At 52.0% G+C, this 14,035-nt stretch overlaps 7 protein-coding genes across 7 annotated transcripts; 3 read left to right on the forward strand and 4 right to left on the reverse strand.

Annotated features, from left to right (window-relative positions):
• Nucleotides 1–626: 626 nt before the first annotated feature.
• On the forward strand, nt 627–1,151 carry A1O9_04737 (uncharacterized protein; the record flags this gene model as incomplete). Its single annotated transcript, XM_013407025.1, has 2 exons — nt 627–830; nt 891–1,151. 2 exons carry the CDS (start codon nt 627–629, stop codon nt 1,149–1,151), a joined length of 465 nt encoding a protein of 154 aa, XP_013262479.1.
• Nucleotides 1,152–1,422: 271 nt separating this feature from the next.
• A1O9_04738 (uncharacterized protein) lies at nt 1,423–2,963 on the reverse strand (the record flags this gene model as incomplete). The annotated part of the gene is made up of 5 exons (XM_013407026.1): nt 1,423–1,891; nt 1,948–2,114; nt 2,168–2,241; nt 2,304–2,534; nt 2,675–2,963. 5 exons carry the CDS (start codon nt 2,961–2,963, stop codon nt 1,423–1,425), a joined length of 1,230 nt encoding a protein of 409 aa, XP_013262480.1.
• A 2,107-nt stretch (nt 2,964–5,070) lies between these two features.
• On the reverse strand, nt 5,071–5,262 carry A1O9_04739 (uncharacterized protein; the record flags this gene model as incomplete). Its single annotated transcript, XM_013407027.1, has 1 exon — nt 5,071–5,262. One exon carries the CDS (start codon nt 5,260–5,262, stop codon nt 5,071–5,073), a length of 192 nt encoding a protein of 63 aa, XP_013262481.1.
• Nucleotides 5,263–5,585: 323 nt separating this feature from the next.
• On the reverse strand, nt 5,586–6,728 carry A1O9_04740 (uncharacterized protein; the record flags this gene model as incomplete). Its single annotated transcript, XM_013407028.1, has 1 exon — nt 5,586–6,728. The coding sequence occupies one exon, from the start codon at nt 6,726–6,728 to the stop codon at nt 5,586–5,588; it is 1,143 nt and encodes a 380-aa protein (XP_013262482.1).
• A 350-nt stretch (nt 6,729–7,078) lies between these two features.
• On the forward strand, nt 7,079–8,182 carry A1O9_04741 (uncharacterized protein; the record flags this gene model as incomplete). The annotated part of the gene is made up of 1 exon (XM_013407029.1): nt 7,079–8,182. One exon carries the CDS (start codon nt 7,079–7,081, stop codon nt 8,180–8,182), a length of 1,104 nt encoding a protein of 367 aa, XP_013262483.1.
• A 3,038-nt stretch (nt 8,183–11,220) lies between these two features.
• On the forward strand, nt 11,221–12,390 carry A1O9_04742 (thymidylate synthase; the record flags this gene model as incomplete). The annotated part of the gene is made up of 1 exon (XM_013407030.1): nt 11,221–12,390. The coding sequence occupies one exon, from the start codon at nt 11,221–11,223 to the stop codon at nt 12,388–12,390; it is 1,170 nt and encodes a 389-aa protein (XP_013262484.1).
• Nucleotides 12,391–12,713: 323 nt separating this feature from the next.
• On the reverse strand, nt 12,714–13,649 carry A1O9_04743 (uncharacterized protein; the record flags this gene model as incomplete). Its single annotated transcript, XM_013407031.1, has 1 exon — nt 12,714–13,649. One exon carries the CDS (start codon nt 13,647–13,649, stop codon nt 12,714–12,716), a length of 936 nt encoding a protein of 311 aa, XP_013262485.1.
• Nucleotides 13,650–14,035: the final 386 nt, after the last annotated feature.

The raw sequence follows: 14,035 nt of genomic DNA on the forward strand, positions 1-14,035 counted from the left end.
CATCCCAGAATTTACACGTCATCTGCTAACTTGAGCCCTCATCAGGAACGACCCAAAATGATACCTGGACACTTCGAGGGGAGATCTACTCACTCAGCGACCTGAATTCATATTACCCTTTTCCAGCCCGGAAGGTGGAGCTGACGCAAGATTTTGGGCCAACATTGCAAGTTTACGTCAAACGCTTCGTTCCCGTCACAGGTGATGTGACTTCATATCGGTGGAAGTCGAAAGATGGAACAGAACATGAGGTGGAGATGCCTACTTACGCTATCTTTGACACCACCTCTACGAGGACTGCTCTCAACCAGTATGTTGACCATCAAATAGTCTCGTACTTGGATACCCACCTGGACAATGGGGACTTCCTACTTTGGGACACGTTTCAGATGGCGCTAAGAGGAGATGTAGGTCAACGGTCAAGCTCACCTTGGGCTTCGATCCCAACTTATTATTATACTACTGACATTATACAGTGCCCACTCCTTCAAAAAACCTTGAGGCTCTGGATGGCCGCTCGTCTCATAGAAAAGCCGTGGAGGATTTGTGGCGAAGACACCTTGGGGATTGAGTGCGTTCAGAAGAGCGACAGTCCATTGTTCAATACCATTCCAATAACACCCGTGATGGATACACAACTGGATCAAATCGTGATTCAGTCCATTCTCCTGCCACTGCGGAAAGAAGTTCTCCAGAGGTTGCAGGTCAAGTTCGAAAAATTTCAGCGGAAAGATTGGTTCGAGATTTTCGCCACAGTATTCATTCTTCTAAACACCATCGAGATTGCTACCAGGCATGATCACGAATTTGCGACCAGCTACGGCCACGTGGTAGGTTTTAGGTGCCCTTGAACTCGCACAGTAAATCTAATTTTATTTTTCCATTGTCAGAGCCCCACGGGTGGAAAAAGATTCGAAGATTACAAATTAGTCGATTCTTATTTCCATGGAGCACAAACTCTCATCGCTCACTTCAGAGATGCTCCAGATGGCCACACACCCATAATACAAGCCTCCACAGCTCCTGAGAAGGTCGCAAAGATGGCAGAGATGAACATTGAAGAGACAAATTTCATGCATCAACTGCGGAACTACATGAATGATGGCAAGAGAGGTTGGTTGCTCCAACCCCTATTACTACTTATTACTTAAGATACTAACCAAACCGAGAAACTGAATTCCAGAAACTGAAGGAAACTCATTCCTATGAAACGCCCCTTTACTGGGGTCATCAGCTCTTTGCAAAGACATGGGATGGGAGGCCTATCCATATTCGAGAAATCGAAGCAGCATGAACATTGGTCGTTCGCAAATGAAAAAAGAGAAGTCATCCCTCGAAAGCAATCCAAGACGGGACAGGGGAATTCGTAAATCACCAATCGTCAATCGTCAATCATCAAAGGCCTCCCAAAGTACAAACCATTCAGCCGTGGCAAGATTCCCTGCCATTGATAACATGCGCCCTCCCATGATTGGGCGACATGTGCCACACAGGCTCTCTGGCTCGGCCATAAATATGTTCCCAGGGAAGCTGCAGCTCGTCGGGTGTTTTCCAGGCTAGATCCTCATTCCGAAGCCACATTCGGACCAAATGTCGTTGGCGGCTGTCGTCACCATCTTGGAAAGCTTCTCGTGCGTGGAACAAAGCCAAATTGTTCAGAAATTGGATGTCGCCTTTCTCCAGCTGGATATCTAAAGCGTGCTTCTCCGCTGTGAAGTGTACAGCATCCAGAGCCTCTGCCTGAGCTTCTCTCAAGGGAGGGAAATGGGCTGGTCTTGGAGACACAACCGATCCTGTCAACTGTCGGCGGGAGAAACAGAAAAAGACACGCCGGCTTTCTACATCATGAAAGAGGATCGGGCGCTTATAATACGCTCCTGTGTCGTCATGCCTTCCCACCGATCATTAGATGAAATTGACATCTGCTAAGGATTTCCAGCCACTGACTTATCGAAGACCCAATCTCCTTTGACCATCTCTTGAATAAGGTCAGGGCGAGCCCCCGCAAGCTCGTTGTAGACCTTGGATGTCGAAGCCACTCTGCTGGTGCCCCCAGTCAGAGCACGGTCAATGCAGTACAGGGCGATGATATCGCCAAGGTCATTATGAAAGGGCTGTCGGCTCATCAGTCCTGCTAAGAGCTTTTTGTATCAAGTTGGGGGCACACCTGGGCGTTGTTCGCGTAAGGGGATTGCCTTTGATCATCTGGGGCGACGTCTGCGCCAACGTTGCGAATGTGGACTGTCCTATTGTTAGAAGCCGTGATAATGATATTGGATCTAGGGATCTAGGAGTGAACAAACCGAGAACATTTCCATCCTTATCCTGGGTGCCACGGGTACTGCCAACATAAGACGCAATGCCTGCATAGATCAGGATGTTGTCTTCAAAGCTGTATTTGGACGGGTCAAGTCCTCGAAGAATCCCAATGCCCTGCCCAAGATGAACCTCTTCAGCGACTGAATCTAGAAGAGGCTTCAAGGACGGTAGAGGGAATGTGCCTGGGCAGATCTCGTTCTTGGAGATGTTCAAGCCTGCCAATACGCTGATTAGCACGATTACTCCATATATTTTTCATGCGCTAGGGACCAGCCTTTGAAGTGAGACAACGCAATTTCTATCTCAGAAATTTGGACTTCAGACAATGTTCGAAAGAGCTTGCTGGTATCGATACTGTCGAATGACCAGCATGCAGCGCTTGAGACGAACTTGGGGAATTTATCTGGAATTGTGGCATGCGGAATGCCTTGTTTGAGACGTCGAGCAATCCTTTCAAGATACTCAGCCCGGGATGGGACCCAGTCGATTTTGGCACCGGGGACAACGGCCGGCCGATCTAGATCCTTGTATTGCTGTCGCAAGGATATCTTCACCTTACCAGCAGGGAGGTCGTCAAAGTCGAACTCATTGTCTGCAGGGTAATCACGACGAACGGCGTCCACAAGAATACCAGGTGGAGACATCTTTTGAATAACTGAGCTACGCTGTCGGAAGGACCAGAGTTCTGGGACGAAGACCTGGGAGCAGAATATGACTTGTCATCCACGACTATAGATGCTTTGTCCAAGGTCTATCTCCCCACTCAGGTGTCGATCCATATTTATACCTCCACCAACTCCGTACGGGGGGTGAGGGAGTGGGGCAAGTACTTGGTTGTTGATCGATCACAACACCAGTGATTGTCAACTATTGGATGTTAGGCATGGTCTCTTCCTTTTGTGGACTCGGTCTCGTGCTTCTCAGTCAAGGTTGTGCGGTCCTACAGAGGCATCGCAACTGCTGGCCCCTCTCCTCAAGTCCCTTCTGCGACTCCCACTGGGGATGGTGCAAGCTGATCAAGGTTCAAGGATTGGGTGAAAAGGCAGTCTCCGGGTGAGTTTGTCGCACCGGATCGGATAGGGGATGGGGCGAGCAAGGCCAGGACCTATGATGAGTGGTCAGCGGTTGTGTTCAGTTCAGGCAGGGTTTGCCAGTTCTGGCAGCGCTTATGTTGTGCTACATCGGCAAATGTCCCACAGAGGCCAATCGGTGCTTGCTTGGGGGTCTTGACTGCTCGGACCTTGACTTATGCCGTAAATATGCGGCGGTCTGGCCTGGATGGCTTAGGGATGGGGGCAGTGGCTCTGATGGTGAAATGAAGCGCACCACACAAAATCCTGAGACTTCTAGTGGGAGACTTCTGGCAACTAAGAGGTGGATCAGAGATGCTCTGCCGCAGAATGGGAAACTATCGCCTTTCGTCAGCTCCAGGGACGTCTGTGAGGAGAATCAGTCGTTCCTGGGAGATTGCTCTGGGCCACCACATGCTTTCTCGCGAACCAGGAGATGGTGATAGCGTCAGCTGCTGAAGGGGGAAGCGCGTCTGTGTTGATCAAACTCAAGGATCCAGGATCACCCAGTGCGCAGATGTTCATCCACTGGTGGATTCAGACATCATTCTGCATCCGCGATTCCGAGCTGCATCATTGTTTTCTCACAGGCCAGAAGCGTCCCCCGGGCTGCCAGGTATTCCACTCTAGGTTGGAAGAAGGATCAAAAACATGTGCAAAGATAATGGGAAGCTCCCAAGTCCTCACCCCCATCCCAGGGTGTTTCTAACGGGAAGTCAGACGACCGACCCGGGCCATCCTTTCCCATTCCACCCCTTCTCAGACTTCGACGCATACTTGGGAGAGGGTTACGATAACGAAGACGTCAGAGGGTGGCCTTCATCCAATGAGTTATGAGCGTGGGGAGGTGCTCGCATACATATGACCCTCGTAAGCGTGGTAGGTTCATGTGTGGCTGCTTTCGTGTAACCATCGGCCGGAAGTTTAGCCGCAGAGCCTCATCACCCCTGTCCTCCGCGGGGCGATTGGACGGTTGGATTTGGAACGAGGGCGTATGTCTGGCTATGGTCTAGATTCTGACTGTGGGTATTTGCCGCCCACTTCGTTTGTTGAATGGCATGGGGTTGAGGAATACAGCCTCAGGCATGCATCGATCAAGACGGAGACCCACTGCAGCATGAAAATCCAGACGGGGCGTATGGCTTCCAACTAGAAAAGAAAAGTCACCTGGCCTTCACTGTGAATTTCAGGTGCAAGTGGTAGTATCAAGATTTGATGGGCAGAGGGCAGCATAAAAGGGGGGAAGTAAGTGTACTGTCCGGGCAGCATCAGTGAGAGCAAGCAACGTATACTCAAAGGGACAGGGATGCAAGATGCTTTGCGCCAAGTGAGAGTGAAAAAGAGGCCTGAGAACAGAAAATAATGGGATGGAGAAAGTGGTTGGAAATAAGACCGCTGATTTGATATTCCGAGCTTCGTTAGGCTTGTATTGTGGTATTCATTTCATACAGATGATATAAAGTCAATTGGTGTTTGATAAATGATGTACAAGACATAGACGTAGCCGCGAGACGCTAGAGCTATCACAGCTCCCGAGCCTACTCTGATTGTGGATCGATGCGGCCATGGTAACGTAACGGGAGGGTTGAGAGGGGTCGCTTTTTTTGGGTCTGGAGTCACACAGGCCGACAACATAAGCACCAATCCCCATTCCACCCGTGCAAGTAACCAGCCCGGCATATTAACATCCGGTACCGAAGCTTCTATCGACAGACCAGCTAGCAGCTGTAACAAAATCGACCTCATTCCCGGCGGGGAAAGCATCCACGTTGGCGATCTCCTCAGCAGCGCCCATGCGTTTGACCAGAATTCTCTGCACAGGATTCTCTTCCAAGCACTTTCTTATCTTCGAGGACGGGTTCGTGATCGGCATATCGACGATTCCGGGAAGCACCGCACTGATACGGACCCTCTCTCCCACATAATCTATAGGATCGGACCTCGTTAGGGCTGAGACTCCGGCCTTTGCACCACAGTATGCATATGTACCTTCAGCTATTCCGGAGTAGAGAGCTTCCAACGATGCAGAAGCAACTAGACATGATGGGCTTTGACTTTCGCTTAACACTTGCAAGAAAGCGGAGAAGCGGGTTTGGGAGGCGCTGAACGTTCGGTATGTGAAGGCCGTTCTCTGAGGTTGGAGTGACAAACGTGAGTTTGAGTGGAGTTGCATCGAGATCAATCGAGATCAGTATCTTAGAAAAAATAGTCATCATCGCCATCCTTTTTGCGGCCTGGCCTTGATGGCTGAGCTGAGATCTGCCTTGATCCGTTTGCCGGTCGCCGAGACTCTTTGAATGCATCTTTGAAAGTGTGGGCGTAGTCGCGTACATTACTGCATCCGTTGTTATCAAATCTTGCCCGAGCCTCTGGGAGATATCTGAGGATTGCATCTTTGCGGTTGTAATGGGAAGGGTGGGTGCTTAGAAATTGAGGCGGCTCTGAGGGGTTTCCTTCCTTCATGCGTGACCAGAAGGCGGCGGCACTCTCTGGATCGAAGCAGCTGTCCGCCATCATGAGAAGGCCGATGTAGTCAGCCTCGAGTTCTTGGGTTCTATTGTTTGGGAGTGCCAAAAACAAATTGGAAACAACATTGCCGAGATCTCCGCCAACATCGAAGACGAAGGAAAGGAGAGTAGCGACAAGGACAACAAAGGCGCCTCGGGACATCTTCTCGGCAGTGTGATGGGCAATATCATGAGCAATTTCGTGAGCCAGAACAGCCGCCAGGCCGTTATCATCCATGCAGATGGGGAGGATGCCGGTGAAGACGAAGACCTTCCCGCCTGGCATGACAAAGGCGTTTTGTTCCTCGGGCGAGTCGATGACATGTACGCGCCATTCATCGTTGGCCAATCCTCCAGTGGCAGGAAGTAGTCGTTCCACGACTTTGGCCACCATTCGGGTTACGGGATGGTCGGCTGGTAGGATCTTGCCTTGGTACTGTTGTAGAATCTGGCTGTATCCTTCGGCTCCCAACGACTTCTCAGTTGCGGGAGAAATTATATTGAAGCGGCGTCTGTGAGTGATAGGCACCTCTTCCAAGTTGGCGACATAGAAGATTCCACCACCAGTGCCAGCAACCACGACGAAGGTGCGATAGTTTCTCCAGACGTATTGGAGGCGATATACGGGCCCAAAATTGCTCCATTGCTGTCCTTGCTGGCCTTTACCTCGTGGTGCCTGCCAGCCCAGCCTTGGATAATAACGCGGCCGCGAGGAAGTGAAAAGGCGCGATTGCAGCAACGAAGGGCACTTGAGTGGAATGGTGGCGGAGGTATAGGGACAAGGTCGGGCAACCCGGGCGGCGACCCTCAAACCTGCCCGGAATGCAAACATCGTGGCATGGAGAAGAGCAATCAGATGTGAGGAGGTATAGGTAAGGGCATGGTGAGATGAAGTCGCATATGCGAGGAGAGGATGCCTGGACGGTGGTTCTAGAAGTCAAGGGAACTCTTGAAGGCATGGATGGTATTGATGGTACGTGTCGTTTCCCTAGGCAAGCTGTGGGTGTACTGTAATTCCCGGTATTTTTACTGAGGGGAGTCGAGTATGACGCAGGCGGAGAAACCCCCCCCAAAAAACAACCACGACCACGACCACGGCCATTAACCATCAACTTCCCACCAAGTAAACAACTCAATCTGTTCCATACCACTCTTCAGGTCCTTCCGAGTTCCCTCTAAATCATGGATCTCGTCGCCTACTCCGACTCAGAGGGTTCGGATGACGAGAAGGCGCCTCCAAAACGCGTCCAACCCGACCCAAATCCACCCTCTAAATCCACCTTTGCCGTCAACAAGGCCAATCCAAGAAAGATCCAAGTCAGATTACAGGACACTAATGGTTCAGATCTCGAAGAGCCGGCGACCAAAAAGCGTCGGGTCGGAGCTGGTACATTCAGCGGATTCAATGCCATGTTGCCTGCGCCGAAGAGAGATGCTGACGCAAAAATACCTCCAAAGCCTGCGGCAAGGAAAGTCTTCAGTCTGAAAACTGGTGCTGAGCCAGGCTTCAGCCGAGAAGCCGATGCTGAATTGCGCAACCTGTTTGCAGAAGACCAGGAAGGGGGCAAGGAGACAGTAGAAGCAGTATCCACCGAAGCATCCGTGGTTGAGACACCAAGGCCTGAGCCGCCCATCAAAGGGAATGCGTTCATGTTTAAACCTCTATCCGTCGCCAGAGGAAAGAAGCAGAAGAAGCCCGCTCTTACTTTTTCAAAACATGCACCGGCAACTGTTTCGGAAAAGTCCACTGCCTCGTCGGCAAGCGATACAGTTCCAGGACCCACGTCTCTTCCCGCACCCAAGAAGATCAGCCTGTTCTCCATAGGCAATAGCTCAGAATCCAAGGACACTAGCGCTGCTGAACCACTGGAGGAAGAATTAATAGCGGAGGAAACCAACGATGTAGACGTGGATGACCATCCTGCCGAAGCACCTAGCGCCCTACTCTCCTCGGCAACAGGCGCGCAATCTCTGCATTCCATTGCATCAGATCTCAACCTATCTGAAGCAGACCGAAGGCAGCTCTTTGGTCGAAGGAAAGGCCAGACATCCGGTTCCGCAATCAACGTGGTCAACTTCAATACCGATCAGGAGTATGCGGCCAACGAAGTGCTGCGCGCCAGTGGGGAACAGATTCAGCATAACCCAGTTCGCGCCATAGCTCCGGGCAAGCACAGCCTGAAACAGTTGGTCAGCGCTGCCACCGGTCAAAAAGATGCTCTCGAAGAAAGCTTTGCTACGGGGAGGAAGAACAAAAAGGAAGCCGGAAGCAAATATGGATGGTGACTATTCTTATTCATCTGATTCTTATTCATTCTTGGTTCCGACTCTCTCCACCATTGTCTGATGGCCACTGGCCTGCTAACCCAATGACTCCATCAACACATCTCCCTCGCGTTATTCTCATATTGCCAACAATGCCTCCGCTCTTGGCAGATAAACCTAAACGCTCACTGAACCCTCCAGCAACCGGATCCAAGCTCGCAAGAAAAGCACTTGATGTTACAGAAAAACATCTGAACAACAGCTGAACACATTCTCCACGAGGCTGTCTTAAGAAGCCATGGCCAACAGGGTCCAATTGATTTCTTTGCGTAGTCCTGGTCGACCCAGTTCTTCTATTCTTCTTCATGCACATCATCCCCTGGAGCCTTAGGCTCAACTTCTCACTGACCGTGGGGTCGGCGTTGTCCCTCGGCTGCTGGGCCAACGTCTGGCTGCGATGGTGGGAAGGCACCACTGTAGATACCGTCGGAGTGCTGGAATCGGGGATTCTGCGTTTGGCCAGGATAGGCCACAGCACGCCGTGGCTGACTTAGACTCAGCTCTGGCTGACCATTTACTCCCGAACGCACTGGCTAGTCTGCTCTAGCAGCTTCTGCCCTGGCAGCAGCACGATTTTGCAACATTCGCTCCAAATTCTGCCAGGGGTTGTTGTCTCGGGTCATGAGTTGCCCAAAGAAGATGTCATTGTCATGTCGAGTTTCCCACCCTATGTCTCGAGGTAACAGTGTATTTTCCGGTGCATGTCTGGCCAATTGACCTGGAACCATTGGTTGGGCGAAGCTTGGATTCCGGTTCCGAGTTGGTGCCGGCACTCTCGTCGGAACAGCCCTAGTGACAGCGGCGTGTGGAAGCTCAACATGTGGATTCTGACCAGGAAAGTAGATTTGATGGGCATCCCAGTTGAGTTGGACTTGCGACCGCTCATTGGCGCCCACGCCCAAAAATGGACGGGGCCTGGCAGTGTCTTGTATGGGGCGTGCCATTCCCAGTGCCTCAGAATATCCTGCAAACCGTCGGAGACTTGGATCCGTGGGAGTAGGGTGGTTGATCATAGAAAGGGGAAGACCCACCGGCTGTATCGGTGTCGGTGTCGGTGCCGTGGCTTGCTGGGGTTGAGGCGTTGGCGCAGGGATGTTGCCGGCGCCGAATTGAGCTTTCAACTCAGACAGAGGGAGCGGATTCGAAAACATCGCGTTCTGTGAGTCAGTGTATAGGGACGGATAACGAGGCTGAAAAGCCTGCATTCCATCGTCTTTGTCATCGTTTGTTTCCGCCTCTTCGCGCTCAACTTCCCTCAGTGCTGCCGCAGTGTCTGCCGGATTTTCAAAAGGACCAAAGCATTCACTCCTACCTGAAGGAGGCTTTGGAGTTGGCACATCTTGAGGAGTGCTGTCGTTTGTGGGTGTAGCCTCCGAATCCTTGTTGGTATCTGGATCTACAGAATCTGATGGTTCACGGCACAGGAGGTCGCTCGGCCGATCATCTAAAGGGGACTTGCCTTCTTGTCCAGCCATGGGTTCGGGGAGACAAGGGTTGCGAGGAAATGAGAGTGGTATGATAATGATGAAGAAGAAGGAAGAGAATTTTCAACCTCTCTATTATGATTGAGGTTTACTGTTGTCGGGCCAGAAGAGGCTGGAGCTGCCTGTGGTTGGTTAGTAGTCACACTGAGGCGTCGGGTTGGGGCTGGAGGCATCCGGGGACGATGAAGAATCGCTTTCATCACTGCTTCTGTTGACTCTCACCATAAACGGATTTGGCGTCGCCTGCTCATCTGGCCACCGACAGTAAACAGGTTGCTTCAGCTGCAAACATGTCGTACAGACGGGTCGCTTGAGATCGCATGCTCTGTGGCCTTGTACACAAGGTGTGCACTGGGTCTGTCGGGTTGGCATTGGTGTTTGCACAGGGCGGTCGTCCCAGGAGCGCCGTTGCTGCTGTCTCTGTGCTTGTTGAACTACGAGGAGTTTGGAGTGAGGACGGCAATGCTTAGAACGCGTACTCGCCATATTTGCTGTTGTCGTATTGCTACGCGGCGGATGCTTCGGTCTCAACAATGCCTTGGCCTCTTGTGATACTTTGTGCACCCTTCTCTTGTTTTTCTTTGCTGTTTACCGCCGTGCTGGTTTGCGGTTGACCGAGTGCGAGGGCTAGGGCGACACGCGCGAGGTTCACATATTTTCCTCGCGCAAGAGGGAGCGCTCGTACAATCATTCAATCACTTGCGTGACTAGCTTTCTAAATAAAAGCTAGTGACTTTACTAGCCATGGCGCTGGAGACAAGGCAGTTGTGGCTAACTTGATATGACTACAGGTTGAAAGTCTATGCTACACACACACACACACACACAGAGAGAGAGAGAGAGAGAGAGCCCAATCAAAAAGCAGTAGAACAAGATGGACCTTGAAGAGCATGATAATAGAGGCGATCAGACCGAAATATTGACAATTGTCCTCATCCGACCTGGTCTTTATAGTCCGGGTGTTCGAGCCGTCCTATTCTCAACGGTGTCGAGCCTTGATGGCAAGTACCAAATCAGCCACTATGAGGCGAGGCAAGATATTTAGTCCTAAAGATAAACCACCTAATGGAAAAGAAGAACCACACTATCCTTGTATTGTTCAGTTGCCCAGCCATGCACCCTGTACAAGGGAGTACATGTCTATGTATTGTCAATGCATCAAAACGCAATATCTCTGTAAGCATTGCTTCTGGTGGAACAGCTTTAGACAAGTCAGATGATACACATAGCCATATCACCAATCTCGCGTCCTGGTTTCCTTATTTAGAGTATTAGCTTTCGTAAGTCGCTACATGAAAGTAATGGCAAGGGTGGTGGTGGTCTCTGGTAGTGTTAAGACGTTTAAATGACGTCATTTCCCATTAACGCGCATCGTCCCACGTCGCGTCTTTTTGAGGCGCGCAGACGCAAAACCGCGTGGTACGGGATTTTGGAAGGTGGGATGTGTTGCATTCTTCAGGTTGGCCATCCACACATCTTGCTCGTCTAGTCTCGCTCAACATTTCTCATCCGGCCATGGCACCTGCGGCAGTCGAGACTGAGGCCAGCCCTCCACCAGGCAACGCCCTGAACTTTCTCAACGAAAATGCCAAACAACAGCAGAACGACTCACCGAATAAGTCGACCTCCACCCTCAGCCAACCAACAACCACCCCGTCCTCAAATGGAACCAAAGCACGAATTCCACATGAAGAGCACCAGTACCTAGATCTGATACGGGACATCCTCCAGAGAGGAGAACACAGACCCGACCGAACAGGCACAGGCACGCTCTCACTCTTTGCGCCTCCCCAACTCCGCTTCAGCCTCTCCAAACCCGATCCCACGTCGTCAACCGTCGAACGCATCCCCGTCCTCCCGCTCCTGACCACGAAACGCGTCTTCCTCCGCGCCGTGACCACGGAACTCCTGTGGTTTGTGTCCGGCTGCACCACATCGAAACCCCTCTCAGAAGCGGGCATCCACATCTGGGACGGCAACGGGTCCCGCGCGTTCCTTGACAAGCTCGGCTTCACGGAGCGCGAAGAAGGCGATCTCGGACCGGTGTATGGGTTCCAATGGCGCCACTTTGGCGCCGAGTACGAGAACCCCAATGCGGACTACACCGGCGAGGGCGTCGACCAGATCAAGGAGATCGTGCGGAAACTGAAGCACAGCCCATACGACCGCAGGATCATCCTCAGCGCGTGGAACGTCGCGGATCTCGCCAAGATGGCCCTCCCGCCATGCCACATGTTCGCGCAGTTCTACGTCAGCTATCCGGACGCGGCCAGGGGCGAGGCCGCCCTCCAGCAGGTCGGCAATGGCTCACACGCCGCAGAGAACGGCCACAGTCGGGAGAAACAAAAGGGCCATCTGTCCTGCGTCCTGTACCAGCGGTCCTGCGACATGGGGCTCGGCGTGCCCTTCAACATCGCGTCGTACGCCCTGTTGACACACATGCTGGCGTATGCCTGTGACCTCGTTCCCGGCGAACTGATCCACAACATGGGCGACGCACATGTGTATCTGGACCACATCGACGCGCTGAAGGAGCAGCTGCTCCGCGAGCCGAGAGAATTCCCCACCTTGAACATCAAGCGTGCTGATAGAGGCAGTGGCGAGATGGACGGCTGGAAGTTGGAGGAATTTGATGTCGTGGGCTACAAGCCCCATGGCGGGATCAAGATGAAGATGAGTGTATGATTCATTTTTCATGGGAATAACTGGGGATCTCAAGCACTTGATGGGCGTTCAGCACGAATCTGGATGGCGAGGCTGAGCCGTAGCATCGTCAGACGGCTTGGATTTTGGGGAAATGGGAAAGCGTTGTATAGAACGTCAGTAGAAACACTCTGTTTGATTCTATCTTGATTCATTCAATCGTTCGTTGCTTTACTTCAAAGTCGAAGATGGCTCGCTCTCATGGGTTGCCCTTCAACGGGACTGTACCTCCGCTCATACGATGCCCTCAAAAACGCCTTCGCTATGCAAGTTTGAAACAGAAGCCCCAGTCTCCTTGCCGAGGGTCACTTCTCTTGGTTGGGACCAACACCCCTCAACAAGACCACAGTATTCCCGCTGGCGAGGGGACCGCCAACTTTCTCGGAGTACTCGAGCAAACGTCCACCCTCGACATGGTAGACCCGCAGTCTCTGCTCCTCGGTCTGGACACGATTGTTGATGTTCGCAACCTGCAGGCGCTTGGCGGCGTCGTCCAACAATCTGCCAACCGTCCAGTCGGCACTAAAGAACAGTTCGGCGCGCGGTAATTTACTGGAGGTGGTCTTGGCCTCAGCCTCGACGTGGAGATAGACTCTCTTTGCGGCGTCTAACTTGTCATCGCCTTTTGCGGTTTTCTTCAGATTATTCAGTGCGGCTAATTGGGCGGCTTTGCTGGAGGGTTTAGGGACTGGTTTGAGCGACTCCTGCTGCGCCTTGCCCCAGGTCTTCAGCCGGCCGAAGCCTAACTTGATCTTTTCTTTATTGCTTTGGATGGCGATGTCGACGGGGCGGGCGCCCAGAGGGATAAGATTGGCGCAGTCGTGCTCTTCTCGGAAGCGGTGTTTTAGACAGTATTCTCGGTTGCAGTTTGCGCAGTGCACGCCAATGTTCCCCAAGGTGTTGACCAATGTCTTGCATGTGGGGCTACTGCATTGTTTTGCGGTCATGATAGTGGGCTTTCCCGAGGATGGAGAATTGGAAATTGGTCGTCCGACGCTGTTACGCCGTCGGTTGCGTGCCCATTCGCCGGCGTGCGTACATTTGTGCGCAGTCTCGCTACGGTGGTCTAGGCAGAAGGTGTGGTGGCAGGAGAGGCAACGGAAGGGGAGGAAGTCTAGTTGTCGGCAGTATTCCAAGTCACATTGTGCGCCGATCGAGTCCAAGTCTGTGTAATCCATTGCGGTATATGTTGCTTCTGTTCCGTCTGTTGGAGGGCCTGCGGGTGGGGTGGACGTCGACATCTTGGAGGGAAGGCGAGTGAGGTATATATTTATTACTTAGATTGTTTGGTTATTATTGGAGACAAATAGAACGCAGTAAGAAACAAAGGATTAGGTTTCAGTAGTCCGCCACACTTTCAGCAGGTTGGCAGAGGGATTCGTCACTCAAGTCTCTGGAGAGAGAAAAGGGCAGATAGAGGGTGGATGGTGGATGGTGGATGGTGGAAGGTTGAAGCTGCTTGCGTAAGGCTGGAAGATTCGAGATGGGACGTGCCACTGCACTTTCGCCTGCCTGGGTTGCACCTGCTCAAACTGCCAAATCCGCGCCAATAAATTTCCCCGCGCCGAGGCTGCGTACTTTGCACCAATTAAAATACACTGCCCAGACGCGTAGTGGTTACCTAATA

Source organism: Exophiala aquamarina (genome assembly GCF_000709125.1).
Source record: "Exophiala aquamarina CBS 119918 chromosome Unknown aczIA-supercont1.3, whole genome shotgun sequence".
NCBI lineage: Eukaryota > Fungi > Ascomycota > Eurotiomycetes > Chaetothyriales > Herpotrichiellaceae > Exophiala > Exophiala aquamarina.